The following is a 15,372-nucleotide window of genomic DNA, read 5'->3' as shown; positions in this document are numbered from 1 at the left end:
ATAATAAAGAACCACTTGAGGGTTTTTTTTTTGTTGTTGTTGTTGTTGTTGTTTGTGTGTTTTTTGAGAAGGGAAGTAACATGGTTCAATCTGTACTTTAAGTAAATTCACTTTGGCAGATGGAATGTAATGGGGAGAGGCTTAAGATAGTCTGCAATTAGTAGTCTCTTTTTGTAGTCCAGGAGAAAGGTGATCGAGAGCATGAATTAGAGTGGTGGTTGTTACATGAGTGGACAGGAAGGGACAGATGCAAGATTTGACAACTCATTGGCTATATGAGGTAAGTGAGAGCGAATTGCCAATGATGATATTGAGGTGGTATAATATATTTGAAGGCTAATAAACCTTCAAAGAAATAGGAAAATTTGAAAGATGGACAGGTTTGTGGGAAATAATAATGAAGTAGTTTGAGCTGTCTTTAGTTACAGCTCTCGATCACCTTTCTCCTGAACTACAGAGACAGAGACACAGAGGCAATGAGTAGCACAGAGACATAGAGAGACAGACACAGATACATAGATAAAGAGACAGAGAGAAGAGGTACAGGGTAGAACTTTGGGAGGACAATCATAATTTGAGGGCATGATATAGATGATGATCCAGCAAACCTTATGGAAAAAAACATTAAATCTCTTTGATCCCATTTCTTCCTCTGTAAAATGGAAGTAATAATTTTTTGTGCTACTTACCACACAGGATTATTGTGAAAAATATACTCTGTAAACTTGAAGTGATACGAGTTATTTCTGTCACCATTGTTCTTAATCAGTGCCTATGATTTATTTTGTCTATATGAGGATTTACCAGTGTGAAAAATCCCTCTATAGATGCAACTCACATGTAATTTTTAGAGAATTATTATTTTTATTATTATAATTTGCACTTTCTTTTATTTCTACAGGTTGCAAAAATGTCCACTATGATCTAGTCTTTATCTTGGATACTTCCTCCAGCGTGGGCAAAGATGACTTTGAAAAAGTTCGGCAGTGGGTGGCCAACTTGGTAGAGACCTTTGAGATTGGGCCAGACAGGACTCGGGTAGGTGTGGTTCGTTATAGTGACCGTACCATCACTGAGTTTGAACTTGGGAAGTATTGGACTCAAGAAGAAGTCAAAACAGCTGCCCGGAACATTGATTATCATGGTGGCAATACCAATACTGGTGATGCTCTTCGCTATATAACCACATACAGCTTTTCCAAAGAGGCCGGTGGCAGACCAAGTGACAGGGTCATTAAGAAGGTTGCTATCCTCTTGACTGATGGAAGGAGTCAAGATATTGTTTTGGATGCAGCTACAGCTGCTCACAATGCTGGAATCAGGATCTTTGCTGTTGGTGTTGGGGAAGCACTGAAGGAAGAGCTTGATGAAATTGCCTCTGAGCCTAAGTCAGCCCATGTATTCCATGTCTCAGATTTTAATGCCATTGACAAAATCCGAGGGAAGTTGAGACGCCGCCTTTGTGAAAGTAAGTAGAACATTTCTTTGCCTTCTGTGTGTCTTGTGAAATATTATTCCTTTTGATTTAACTGTTAAGCTTTTATCATATTCAAAGTTCTGTGTTCATTGCTGGGGTTTGGAAAGTTTATATGAAATACAGTCCCTACCATCATGGAGTTTACATTTCAGGAGAAAAATGATAAACCAAGAGAATCTGGAGTTAAGCCATTAGTCTGCTTATCTATTGCTAGTGTGATTATGTATAAATCGCAAATCACTGGTCTCAATTTTCTCATCTGAAAACCAGTGTGTTAGGCTAGGCAAAGCACTATCTAGGACAGATGAACAGAGTTTTGTCCAGGGCACCAACATTTAGAGGGCCCTAACAGTATCCACTTTGTCCAAGAGTAGACAAGCCCAAGAAACTTTCATGCTTCTCTAGAAGTGGCTAGTTATTAATTAGCATAGAAATATTACCATTTTTGTTGGGAGTGTTCCTTTCCTACTATGGTCACAATGCACAAGTGCACAAGTCTTTCTAAACCATAATATTACTCCTTTGCCTCAAGGACAGAAAGCACTCATCATAGATTCTGGAATTATGCTATTTCTAAGGTTTTTTCCAATTCTAAATCATATTAGGAGAAACAACAAATCACATTTTTAATGTTCTGTGCATTTTTTTTTTTTAGTGTTGAGTGATGGTTTTCAAAACTTTTTCCTTGAAGCTAGTTTTATGATCTTAAGTTTACAGATCCAAAGTAGATTTGCCCACAGTCACACAGCTAGTTAGCAGCAGATAGAGTATTCAGTTTGTTCCTCTACAAAATATTTTATAAAGATGAAGTAAAGTGACATTAAAGTCTGTGGATGACAGGAACTGAAGCAGCATTAATTATTTCAAGTTTTGTCAAAAGTCAAAAAGTCAAAAGTGTTTGATTTGCATATCTATTTTATATACCTATATACCTAGGGTCACGTAAAAGTTTCTTGTGTGGAAAGGGGTTGCTAGTGGGAAAAGTTTAAGAAGTCCTTGAATTACCTGGTCTTAGTTTCTGTTTTTAAAACTAGTGATTAAACAAAGTGATTTCTGTGAGTCTGTGATGTTAAAGTTTTCTCATCAGGTGGACTTCAATTTTAGTCTCTGAGTGCTTCTTCAGACTTTTGTGAATTGAGGCTCAGACAATATGAGTAACACATTCATTACTCCCAGAGTTTGAGAACTTGACGTCATCAGCTCTCCACTTAAAGGCCAAGAGGAATAAGAAGGCAATTTCTCTTCAGTTTCTTGACCCTGATCTGCCAAAACTTACTCGGCAAAACAGAGCTGGGAGTGAGGGAGTGAGACATACTAAGAACAGAGTGCAGTTCAGGTTGCAGGCCAGAGGAGTTTTTAATGTAAATTGTCAATTGTTACTCATTAAGGCATGAGAGGCAACGTGGGCACAAAGATGGAGGTGTTGGACTTGAGTCTAAGTGTCTACTAGACATGTTTAATCATAGGATAGCTTAGATATGGCAGTGATTAATTAGCTCATAGACTTAGTGAATGTCAGAGATACAAGGAACCTTAGAACATAAAATATCAAAGATATAAGGGACTGTCTTGTACATATTTTTCATGCTAAGTGAAGGCTCTTGAGGCCTGGGACAATAGGTAGTTTAATGGATAGAGCACCAGGCCTGCAAGCAGGAGGATCTGAGTTTAAATCTGTCCTCAGACATTTACTAGATGTGTGACTCTAGGCAATTCTCTTAACCCTGTTTGCCTCAGTTTCCTCCTTTGTAAAGTGAGATGGAAAAGGAAATAGCAAAACATTCTATTATCTTTTCTGAGAAAACCCCAAATGGGGTCATGGGGAACTGTCTAACATGATTGAATTCAACAATAAAACTGAGGCTTGGAACATAAAATAGCCTCTTGAGTAAGAAGATTGGAGTTTAGATCTCAACTTTGTCACTTTCTATGTGGCTTTGACAAGTAATTTTCCTTATCTGGACATTTGTTTTCTTATCTATGAACTGAGCAATTTGAAGTAAATGATTTATTTCTTTTTTCTTAGTCATTTAAAAAAAATTTAGTACACATTGCTTTTGAGTCATTTTAATTAATACACATTACTCTCTGATTTGGGAAGAGAAAAATCAGAACAAAAAGGAAAAACCATAGGAGATAGGAAAAATAGGAAAAACAGACCTCAAAAGCATATAGTCTGATGGGAGAGAAAATTTTTATTTAAGATACAACTCTTACTTTTTAAACTTCCTTGAATCCCATCTATACTGTCCAAAAAAAATTCTGTTCTAACAGATAGGCACATCTGGTATAAATACCATATGTTATGGGAATTTTTGATTTCTTCTTATTCCTTCTCTGTATTTTGGTTAGCATTCACCTAACTGAGACCTATGCCATGGGATGTAAAAAAATTTAGATGAGAACATTTTTCAGTAAGAAACCAGAAGAAGAATCTCAACTATTCCTGAATCCTCGGTTACACATAAATCTTCTTTCTTAATTAGCCAATTTATGAATTCTTTAAATGTAGTTTAATCTGTAATCTGACTTAGCTTACCTATAGAGTTCATTTTGTTCTCTCAAGGAATGTATGATATTATGATGGTTTAACTAAGTTTGTTCAAATTTTATGACTTTAAATGACATGGGATGATGGAATTACTTTTTAACTATGAGAGGGTTTATAAGAACATAATATGTAAAGGATTTTTCCCATCACCCTGACATAATTTTGCCTTTAGGAAACTTTGTCATAATTGTTATGAAGGTTCAAGTTTTCTCTTAAGCCTCAAACTAAAATTGAGCATGATAATAAAATCTAGGATTTCATTTTCCTAGTTTCTGCATTGTGTTAAACATATGTTTAATAGCAATTATATATTGTAGGAATTAGGTCAAAATAATTCTCCAATAACACACAAAAAGGATGTGTGACCAGTTTTGTCTTGTTTTTCTCTGAAAATTATTATCTCCCTCTGTTTTCTAGACCAGATACTCAGAGATATAAGGGACTGTCTTGTACATATTTTTCATGCTAAGTGAAGGCTCTTGAGGTCTGGGACAATAGGTAGTTTAATGGATAGAGCACCAGGCCTGGAAGCAGGAGGATCTGAGTTTAAATCTGTAGTAGGGATTTTTGTTGTTGTTTTGACAAAGATAATTTGAAATCAGGAGACCAATTGTAATACACTAGAGCTGTGGAATCCAGAAAAGTCATTTAACTTTTCTGGACCTCAGTTTCTTCATTTGCAAAATATCAGCCAATTAGAGATTTTTAAATCCATAACTTGTTGGTGTGAGACTAAAATCCATTTATCTTTAGCAGCTAGGTCTTAGAGAGGCTCAGATGAAGTTGTGTGACTTTACCCACAGTCAGGTAATAGATATGAGAAGCAGAATTTGAACTAAGGTATTTCTGATTCCAGAACCAATACTATATTCTCTAGACTACTTTTCAGCTCATGCATCAGCATGAATAAAGTACTTTATTTTGAATCAAGAAGATCTGACTTCAAATTATTTCTCAGATAACTATAGTGATGTAATGCTGGGCAAATCACTTCATCTTTGACTTCCTTAGTTTCCTCATATGTAAAATGGGGATAATAATAGCACCTATCTCCTAGGGTTCTTAAGATCAAATGAGATATTTGTAAAATACTTTGTAAACCATTAAGTACTATAAAAATATTTGTTATTATTATTATTGTATAAAAATGCTATTACTTTCATTGCTTTATTGTACAATCTCATTAGGTTGTTTTGGAGAAGTCCCTTTAAATACCTCAAAGGACTATAGAAATAAACCTTGTTAATATTGAGGGTTTCTTCCCTCTGTTTTGAAAAATAGGACGTGTAGATGCCCAAACCTAATCCTAATGGCAATTATATGAAGTGAAATTTCTTTGAGTTCTCCTTGGGAATATTTTCTCCTTTCTTTCACCCAGTTAAATGACTTTATCTAGTGGCAAATTCTACAGGCTGACAGTGCCTAGGATAGCAGTTATCTCTCAAAGCCAATTCAGAATTGCTTTCCAGTGAATGCAATGCCCCATGGGTTTTAGGAATTAAGGATCAGCGCCCCTTAGCCTTTGGTTGCAGTTGAGTTAACCCCACCTGTAGGCTGTCTTGTGGTGGTATGAACATTTTTATAATTTATCATTATGTTAAAAATAAAACTTCTGGTATGTGGACTTTCCCAACAGCTGAAAATACCCACCACCTTCTAATTCGAGTATGTTCATTGGTGGGTTGAGATACCCTATATCTGTAGAGAATGCCCAATATCATTATACCTTTTTAACTATTGACCTCTCAGTTCAAAATTTTTGTCGATTGCTTCCCTGAGAAGGCCCAGCTTTGATTTCCAAATTGTGGCTCATTTCTCAGGAGTCTCTAAATTTATTTCATTATTAGACATCAACATTGCTGGCCAATAGATCGGTCAATAAGTGAGGTCTGGTGTTACTGAGCTAGAGGAACCTTACACATAGTCAGCACTCAATAATTATTGAATTGAATCAGCAACTTAGCTCTGATTCAAAGAGTTAAGACCAACCCTGTTTTTGGACAGTGTAGCCATAGAAATACATACAAATAGGCACATTCGCATCCTGATGGTAGCAAATACTATAGCATAGGGGTCATAGAATCCTGTTCATGAACTACAATAAATATTGGATTTGGATTCAGAGAATTAAATGGTCATTCTTCTGTTTAGCTTTTTAAACTCTTCACAATCTGGCGCTGGCCTAGCTTTTTAATTTCCCTTTTTCTACTCTTAAATACAAGAAGATTAACCCCATTGTTCCTTTTATACAGAACCTTGTCTCCTTTCTCTGGACCTTTGAACTTACTGTATCACATCCCTAGATTGTACTCCCACCTTTGCTTCTGAGAACTCCTTCTTTCCTTCAGAATTTGATTAAAATGACATCTTCAACATGAACAAAGCTTTTCTTCATCTCCTCTGATGTTAGTGTTCTCCTTACCAAAATTACCCTGTAATTACTTTCTGTATCTGTATTTATATACACATTGCCTTCCCTGCTGAATGAATGACTGGGTTTTTTTTTGTTTGTTTTTGTTTTTGTTTTTTTTTATCCCTAGCAGCTAGCACACAGTGTCTTGGCACATATTAGGTACTTAATATTTTTGATTGATGAAACTAAGTTAAAATTCTGATTCATCTGTTTACTGCCTGTATGAATGAGTAAAAAAAGAAATGTATTAAGTAATTACTGTTTGTCGATCTCTTAGCTAAGAACTTGCTTTTTCTATGCAGATGACTTCCAAATCTATTTATTTAGCCCTAACTTTAGTGGAGAAGCCCAAACTGTAGGGAGACTTTGGGTCAAGCATTTCCTCTTGACAAATAAGTGCTTTAGGATCACAGGCAAGACATTTAATCACTTGATATACCAAGAAACTCTAAAATAATGTTTCAAGACAAGTTACTGATATTTGTGAATAGTGAGAATATTTATAATAGGAGTTCCCCATATTAATGAATTCTTAGGTCCCGGTCCCCACTCCAAACTCATCTTATTCCCTATCCCACCCCAAATCACTCCCTTATATTCTAGCCTCCAAGTAACTATTGGACATTATCACCTGAATATACAACTGGCATCTTAAATTTAACATGTTGAAGGTCATCTAAAACCTTCACCTTCCCTAAACTTTTCCATTTCTTTTGATGATAGCAATCTCCTCTCAGGAAAATGGGTTTAGAATTTTGGAGTCACCATAGTTTCTAACTGCCCTGGATATTCTTCATATCCATTTAGTTCTTAATTTCTCTCCTTGACTTATTCACTTAAATAGGCAGAATCAGAGACTGACCATGCCTGGAGTCTCTTTCTCTTTTTCTTTTTATAATGTTCTCATTTTCATTAGTATATTCTATCACAATACTATTTGTATCAGTTACAAGCTTTCTTGCCCTATAGTTCTGAGAGTGGGGCAGATTTGCTGTAAACTATATTTCTAATGGAACTCTACCCAAAAGAATTCTAGTGGCTAAATGACCATTGCCAATAGCATAAAATGCCTCCTAGATGCTCTTTCAATTTATAGGCCCTTTTCATTCCAATGTATTTCACACACATTCCAGATTAATTTCCATAATGCACAAGCATTCTGATTGTTAATTCTCAAAATGAGAGATTTTTCAGTGGCTCCTAATTACCTACAGGATAAAGTCCATATTTCTTACCTAAGTATACAGTCTGACTCCAATTTGCCTGTTCATCCTTACATATCTTTGCTTTTTCTTAAACAAACCCTTTAGTTCAGCTTGTCCCCTTACTAGCCTATGAATACATTTTCCTTATCTCCATCTCTAATCCATTGCTCAGGCTACTTCACCACAAACCTCTTACCTTCTTTATTAATTACCTTTCCTTCTCCCTTCTTGGTTCCTATTCAAATTTTATCCATCTTTTAAGCTCCCAGTTCAACATCCACTTCATAAAGTCATAAGGTTTGACACATTTTTACCTTTAATTACCCATATATTTGATATGTGTAAGTTTTTGTTTCAGATAATTCCAGTTTTTTTAAAACCTTTATAAGCCAGATACAGAGGCAGTTTTAGTGAGATAGAAAATCCAGAGGAATCGAGGTTTCTGGGCAGAAGCAAACCCCACTCCTCTGAAGGGAAGAGGGAGCCCTAGGAACAGAGGCAGACAAACTTTGTGCTGCTAGTTCATTGCAGTTCCCCCTGCCCCCAAAGACTGGGTTGGTCAGTTCCCTTTAGGGTTATATCATTTCTTACATCCTACTCCTGAAAATATTCCTCCTCTCATCATACATCCTATGTTCTGGTAATGAGCTTCTAATTCTGTTGGGAATGTGTCAGTTTATATGCATTAGACTTATTAAGCAAGAACAAGAAAGAAAAGTCTTTTCCTGGTCCTTGAACCTGGTCAACTAGTTTGTAGTCTAGACATTGTATATGTGAGAGGGGTACAAGACCCCTTTTCCCAATTAACTAATCAGAGACATCTTCAGGTGCAAAGAGGAAACATTTATTTAATCCTTTCAGGGAGAGGCTCAGACACCTTACCTTACAACAAAGAAGGTTGAGACAGAATAGGAGCCTTGGAATTTATCTTAAAACTTAAAATGTAATATTAGTACTAGAAGGGATCTCAGAACATTGAATGTGACAAAACAGAATGTTAGAACATCAAACAATTCCAAGCCAGAAGGAAGCTTAGAACATATTATTTAAAATCATAGAATATTAGTGCTTGAAATGATGGTGGAGATCATTTAGTCTTTTAGAAATGAAGATATCTGAAATTCAGAGAAGTGAAACAATCTTCTCATAGCAATACCAGCTAGCCAACCCATAAACCTGGGAATCCATAATGTCTTCTTTTCTAATATATGTCCACAACATCAGTTCATTGACACCTGATGGTGCAGTAGATAGGATGCTAGACTTAGAGTTGGAAGACCTGAATTCAAAGTCAGCCTCAGATCTTTACTGTGTGACCTTGATAAAATCATTTAATCTCAGTATATTTCAGTTTCCTTGGCTATAAAATGAGGATAATAATAATACCTATGTCTTTGGATTGTCTGATCCTTGGATCAAAAAGACCATATTTATATAATAGAACAATGCCTAACATAGACTAGGTGAGGTAATACTTGTAAAGTATTTTAGCATAATGCCGGGTGCATAGTAGTCATTATATAAATATTAATTATTATTATTATTATTTTTCTAAGCATAAATAAGAAATTATTGCAATAATTTGACCCTGTAGGAACTGAAAAAAAATAGCAAATAAGGCTAAAATGTAGCTCTTGGGAAGTATGTTTTTTCTCTGTGGTTGAGGGACTTCTGTGGGGTTGATGCTGGCATGGGAATTCTAAGCTTCCAGATGAATACAGGCATCAGAGACCTCCCTCTAAGATCCCAGGCTCCTAGCATCCCTCTCTGACTAGTCTACCTCTTTTCTACCCCACTTCCCTAAGCTATTTCCAGCAAATGTCTTCTTGAGGATTGCCAAAAATCCTTTTATGAACATGTATCTTCAAATTTGTGGCCACAAAAGTAACACACCCAGCCATTCACTATGGGTGGATCCAAGGGCCAAAGTGGAATGTAAATGATAAAAAATAATAATAAAACAGAAAACATAGTTTAAAAAGAACCACTTAGATGTCTGTGGTTTTGTACTTAGGAAAATATACTAACTCAAAGATAAGAGTGGTGGTATTTTTATTCTCCATCTGGAGATCAATGGAACTTGCTGCTGGGTGTAACCTAGTAGAACCATACCCTGGTGAAAATCTAAATTGTACCCATGTGGTTTGATATGTATCCTCCAAAATCCTATAAAGCACATCTATGGCATTTATTCATTCAAACTTTTGAAAACTCTATCCTGTATCCCAATTAGCACCTAAAACATAATCAAAAATACATTTCTGACCCTCAAAGAATTAATAGTCTGCTAAAGAAATAATTCATGAACCCGAATGAATATAAACATATATAATATATAGTAATGCATTATATATTATATAATATTGTATATAGTATGTTATGCAATTTCTATATCATTATCTATATGTCTACATACATTATATATGTGTGTATATCCTCAATAGTTGGATAACTGAGGCATATTGTAAAGAAAATTCTTCTGGATATCAAAAGTCTTAGGTTCTAGTCAGAGCTTTGCCAGTCATTGGCTATATGACATTGACACTTCATTTTCCCTGCTCTGATCCTCAAACTCCTTGTCTTTAAAATAAAGATTTTAGTCTAGGTGACCTATTCCATATTTTCATTTTTATGACTTTATGGATCAAGCAGGTGAAGAATCTTGTTCAGAGGTGGCAATGTGCATGGTACAATTCAGCCAAGTCACCACATATTACTAATTACTTACTGTCTGGCAGGCACTGTGCTAAGTGCTGGGACTTAATAGGACTGTCACATCTAGGAGCTTCTGCTAGGGGCAGTTGTCCTATTCTTGTTTCACAGATTAGGAAAACAATAGATGGAACTGGTCCTGGATATATTGTTAGATATGATCCATGTATCTTTGGGGTAGATTCATCCATCCATTGAACATTATTATTTTATTATATGCATAATATACATATTATGCATATAATATATAATATTATCCAATAAGAGATTTTTCTCAAGGAATGAGAAACATAAAAATTTCAGTGTTTGTAGCTTTTCCCAAAGGTCTTGGTTACAGATCTCATGGCCTTTCTATAACACTACTATTAGACCATATCTAGTTTGCAAGAGTATATTTTAGGAATATTATATCAATTTGAAGGTTATCCAGAAAAATACTATCAGGATGATGAGAGCATTGGCATCCCTAATTAATGAGAATATGTTGAAAGAGGTGGTAATGCTTAGTATGGAGAGGAGCTTACACAGAAGGCATATGATACCTAAAAAGTTTCCCTTCTTATCTTAAATTCTTAGGATTTTTAATATCGTTCAAAGATCATCTTAAATATCATTTCCTGCAGGTGGTCTTTTCCATCTCCCCTTCCCCACTGTGTGTGGCAGATATTATCAAGAGGTTGTGTATCAAGGGGTTGACCTTGACAAGAAGAAGGGTCTACTCATTATCAGAGACTAAAGAAAAGAGAAGAGAGTGAGGGATGATGTTGTAAGCTGCCAGATTCAATAACCTCAATCTGTAGGGTACCCAGACACCTCCATTAAAAAGTAGAATTGTCATGGACCTCAGAGGTCAGCCTAAACTTGATGAAAAAACATCTTGACCTAGTTTTCAACCTTTGAAGACTTCTAGTAACATGAAACTCACAAGTCCCAAACAAGTCCTTGTACACACTTCTCCAGAGCCCTCTATTCCCAGGGCATTCCTCTTAAGTTTTGTCTTTGCTTCTATTGTGGTGATTTTAGGATCCAATTGAAAAATTCTTTTGATCTTCTTTTATTGCAAGTTACTGAACTCTGACTCGGTTTCCTCATCTGTAAAATGAACTAGAGAAGAAAATGACAAACTAGTTTCGTATCTTTACCAAGAAAACTCCAAAAGAGGTCATGAAGGATCAGACAGTACATAAGAAGATAAAACAAAACAAAAAAAGTACCCCTTTTAGGACAATAGAGGCTGCAGGTATAGTATTTAATTTTTCTCTTGCCTTTGAATGAAGGAGGAAGTTAGATTGCATAGTGGATAAAACACTGGCCCTGGAGTCAGGAGAATCTGAGTTCAAATCCAGCCTCAGACACTTTACACTTCCTAGCTGTATGACCCTCCATAAGATTCACTTAGCCCCAATTACCTCACAAAAAAGAGAAAAGAAAAAGATAATGGTAATAACAGAGATATTTCTCCTCACTCTCCAAAGCTGATTGTTAAATACTTAACAGCACACTAATACCTAGCCACCCCAATAAAGTTCTTTTTTTTCCCCTAGGAAGAAGGCTTTCTAATAGGCATTTGAATTATGGATCATTAGAATCAAAAAGAACCTGTGGGACTATCTTAGTCCAATTTTCTTCTTTTACAGAAGAGGAAAAGTGAGACCCAGACTTTCAAAGTAATTTGTTCAGCATCCTACAGCGGCAGATCAATGACCAGAATTGCTACATCTCCTGCACAAAAGATCTCTGCTCTCCTGTTTCTTCTTTAGTTGGGGGGGAATTACAAATCTCAGGGTGTCTGTGGCTAGCCAACACTTTGCCAGATGTTGTTGTGATCTTTTTATAGTGTTTATACATCTGCTATTTTTTCTAGTAATTTAAAATGTTTGGGGGTGGAAAGTCCAACCCCACATTTTACATTTGAGGGAAATGAAACCTAAAAAAGGTTAATTAAGTATCTTAATGTCACATAAATTGTAAGTTGCAAAGTCAGAATTTGAACATAGGTCCTCAGCCTTCAAATTCATTACTTTAAAAACTGAATGCAAGCTTCTTGAAGGCAGGCATTATTCTACTTTTTCTTTTAAGTTCTCCAGGGATCAAAACTTAATTAATAAATGTTGTTGGTTTAGTGGGGGGGGGGAAGAGAATTCCTGAATCTTCCAATGACCTTTCCCTGTTAGAGACCTGATCCAGTGCCAGTTCTCAGCTGTGGCAGAGACAACAGCCTGAGGCATGGCATTCTGCCACAGTTATGATGGGAGCACTTGGGTTGATTCCATTTCTCCCTTTCAAAAATCAATCCCGGATATCTACTCAGGTTTCTGTCTTTCCTTCTGCAACAGCTGAATTTTTCTAAGAGGGAGTGCTTAACCAGCTGTTTCTCAATTGACATCTGGCTGGCTTTTCAGGCTCAGTCATCCTAAGTCCTAGCCAAGAGTAAACCCAAAGGAATCACTGGATGTACAAGCCCAAGAACAGGTCACTCTGGAATTTGATCTTTTCCTTGCAAATATGCACCCTGGGAACTTTGGAGGCAATGGGAATGACAAGATTCCACTTCACTTCCTGCCCCTAGCATGTGTGGTTGTAGAATTGATTCTAGAAAGCTAAGTTTTATGAATCCTCTGTGGGTGTTCATCTTTTTTTCCAGCTTCCTTCCAGCTGCCCATTCACATTTTAAACCCTCGAAGTCTGCATTTTTCATAAGTATCATTACATAATTGATGACAAATACTGCAGAGGCGGGGAGAGGGTTGGTGGAAAGGGAGAAACTTTTCTTGCTCTCATAACTAAAATAATAAAGTGGGACTATGAATAGAAATAAAACATTACTTTCTAATCATTGATCATCTCATTCTTTTTCTTTTTCATTTCTCTACTGTGCTCTTCTATTGAGAGATAGCCTTATTTAGTATATAGAGTTCTGGACATGGAATCAGAATGATCCACATTTGAATTTTGCCTTATAAACTGATCCTCTTTAATGCACTTAACCTGTCTTAGAAGAAATCATTGAATTGAATTGAATCCTCCCATTCTTAGATTAGAAAACTGCATCTAAGTTTAAACTAACGATCCTGCATGCCTCTTTGTCTTTGAAGGATTCTGGGTAAGATTTGAAATGTGAGTGAGCATTATATATTCCTGTTTTCTTAGGCTTTGAGCTTTGAAAGTCAAGCAAGATGTGATATAAATATTGATAAAATACCATATTAAAAAGTTAGGTAGCAAATTACTTTGGAAAGTACTTTGGACTTTGACTCAAAGGATATAGCAAACCTAATCTAGCTCCATCACTCATTTATTATATATCACTACTTATACAAATAGTTTCTCTTTAGGCCTTATCCTTAGCTCCCATATCTACAAAATTATGATTTCTTCATGGATCATCTGATCATATAATCTTCTTTTTATCTCAAGAGAAGCAGTGTGGTAGAATGTGGAGGATAAGAGCCTAAGAATCATGAAACCTGGATTCAAATTCTGCCTTTGAGATATAGATACTCCAATTTTTTTATACTAGAAAATTATGGTGCTGAACTCAAGACTTCTAATATTCTAATAATTCTAACCCTATAATTTGTATTGGTAGAAGTTTTTTTTTCATCTAAAGTTTTCTTTACTGACAAAATCACAAATTTTCTCTCCCCTTTGTCCATTTTATTTTTTAAAAAATGGTGTTTGAGGTTAATAAAGCATTTTATGCACATAATCTTATTTTATCCAACTCCTATGGTTTAATTACAGAGCTGTACCAAAACTTTCTTGCCTACAAGAATTATTTATTTTCAACTTCCTATGTCCTTTATTAGTTTAAAAGTCATTTGTGGGTCAATCATAGGAAAATATCCAGAATTTAGGAGTCATTTTAAAGGTAGCAAATCAGAGATCCAGAAATAGGGAGTGATTTCTTTTTCAAAGTCACCTCAGCAACTATGTGGTAGAATCAAGTTTCATGAGTTAGCATCATCAAAGAGTCCATACTGTGTGGAAGAATCTTCTTGTGATGATTGTCCACATTTAGTTAGATTGATCCTTACATAGCAGATGCAACCTATTAGTAGGACATGCTCATGTTCTTTCATTTTGTTAAGCTTACCAAAGTCTTCAGTCTAATGGCACAGTCTTTTAAGAAGCTGGTCACCTAAACCACAGAAGGAGACATTGAAATAGAAAGGAAATGACCTCATTTGGTGCTGATTAGAAGATATTAATGGAGATTAGACTGGAGCTCATTAAAGGAAATTCAAAATCTTTATTTCAATGAACATAAACTAGGGTGGTGTTTTCCCTGCCTAGTGGTTTGTATAATAGCCAAAAAATCAGTTTGGGGCAAATAAGTTCTGGTGCAGAGCTATTATTTTCAACAACAGTAGGGTTCAAAAATGGGTTCCTGTCTTGGAGATGTGACCCAGAAGAACTATTGGTTTTAATTCAAGTTTGAATTTAATCCAATTAACCAGATAAAATGCTATAAGAAAACAAAGGAAGGAAATCACTTTTATTTGGCAGAATCAAGGAAAAGTTTTGTAGAAGTATGATCTAAACTGGTGTTCCTAGATGTGTGGAATTTTAAAAGAATGGACACCACTATACATAGAATTTTAAAGAAGGAAGGTACATTTACTAAATACTTAAATATATATTAATTACTTAAAGAAAGACAATCCCTGCCCTCAAAAGCTTGCATTCTGATGGGAAAATACAACACATAAACAAGAGCCAAATATCAGGGTGTGATTTTGAAATTTGGAAGTCAGGTTCAGAAGCAGGAGGACGATGAAAGCTTGTGAACCTGATCTCTCCACAAAATGGAGGAACTCACCAAAGGCAGAAGGAAATGGATCTTGCCAAAGGATATTTCATGGTAAGAAAGTTATAGTTATGGTTGGCTGTTCCTAAGCTAGGAGACTCTAACCAGTGAGCACATTCTAGGATAAGACAACAACAGAGCAATTTTAATTTCAACATTGATTGATTACGTGAACTAGTCAAGTTTCTTCCCATTCTGAGACTA

At 35.7% G+C, this 15,372-nt stretch overlaps 1 protein-coding gene across 1 annotated transcript in view; it reads left to right on the top strand.

The window, feature by feature from the left end:
* Positions 1 to 15,372, top strand: part of LOC127544487 (collagen alpha-1(XXII) chain-like) — a 116,615-nt gene that overhangs the window by 6,738 nt on the left and 94,505 nt on the right. Inside the window, exon 2 of the mRNA XM_051971139.1 lies at positions 902 to 1,468. Coding sequence (XP_051827099.1) covers positions 902 to 1,468 — 567 coding nt within the window. The remainder of the gene's footprint in view (positions 1 to 901; positions 1,469 to 15,372) is intronic.

Source organism: Antechinus flavipes, chromosome 1 (genome assembly GCF_016432865.1).
Source record: "Antechinus flavipes isolate AdamAnt ecotype Samford, QLD, Australia chromosome 1, AdamAnt_v2, whole genome shotgun sequence".
Classification (NCBI taxonomy): domain Eukaryota; kingdom Metazoa; phylum Chordata; class Mammalia; order Dasyuromorphia; family Dasyuridae; genus Antechinus; species Antechinus flavipes.
The sequence above is the reverse complement of the archived record's forward strand: the minus strand, read 5'-3'. Positions and strand labels throughout refer to the sequence as shown.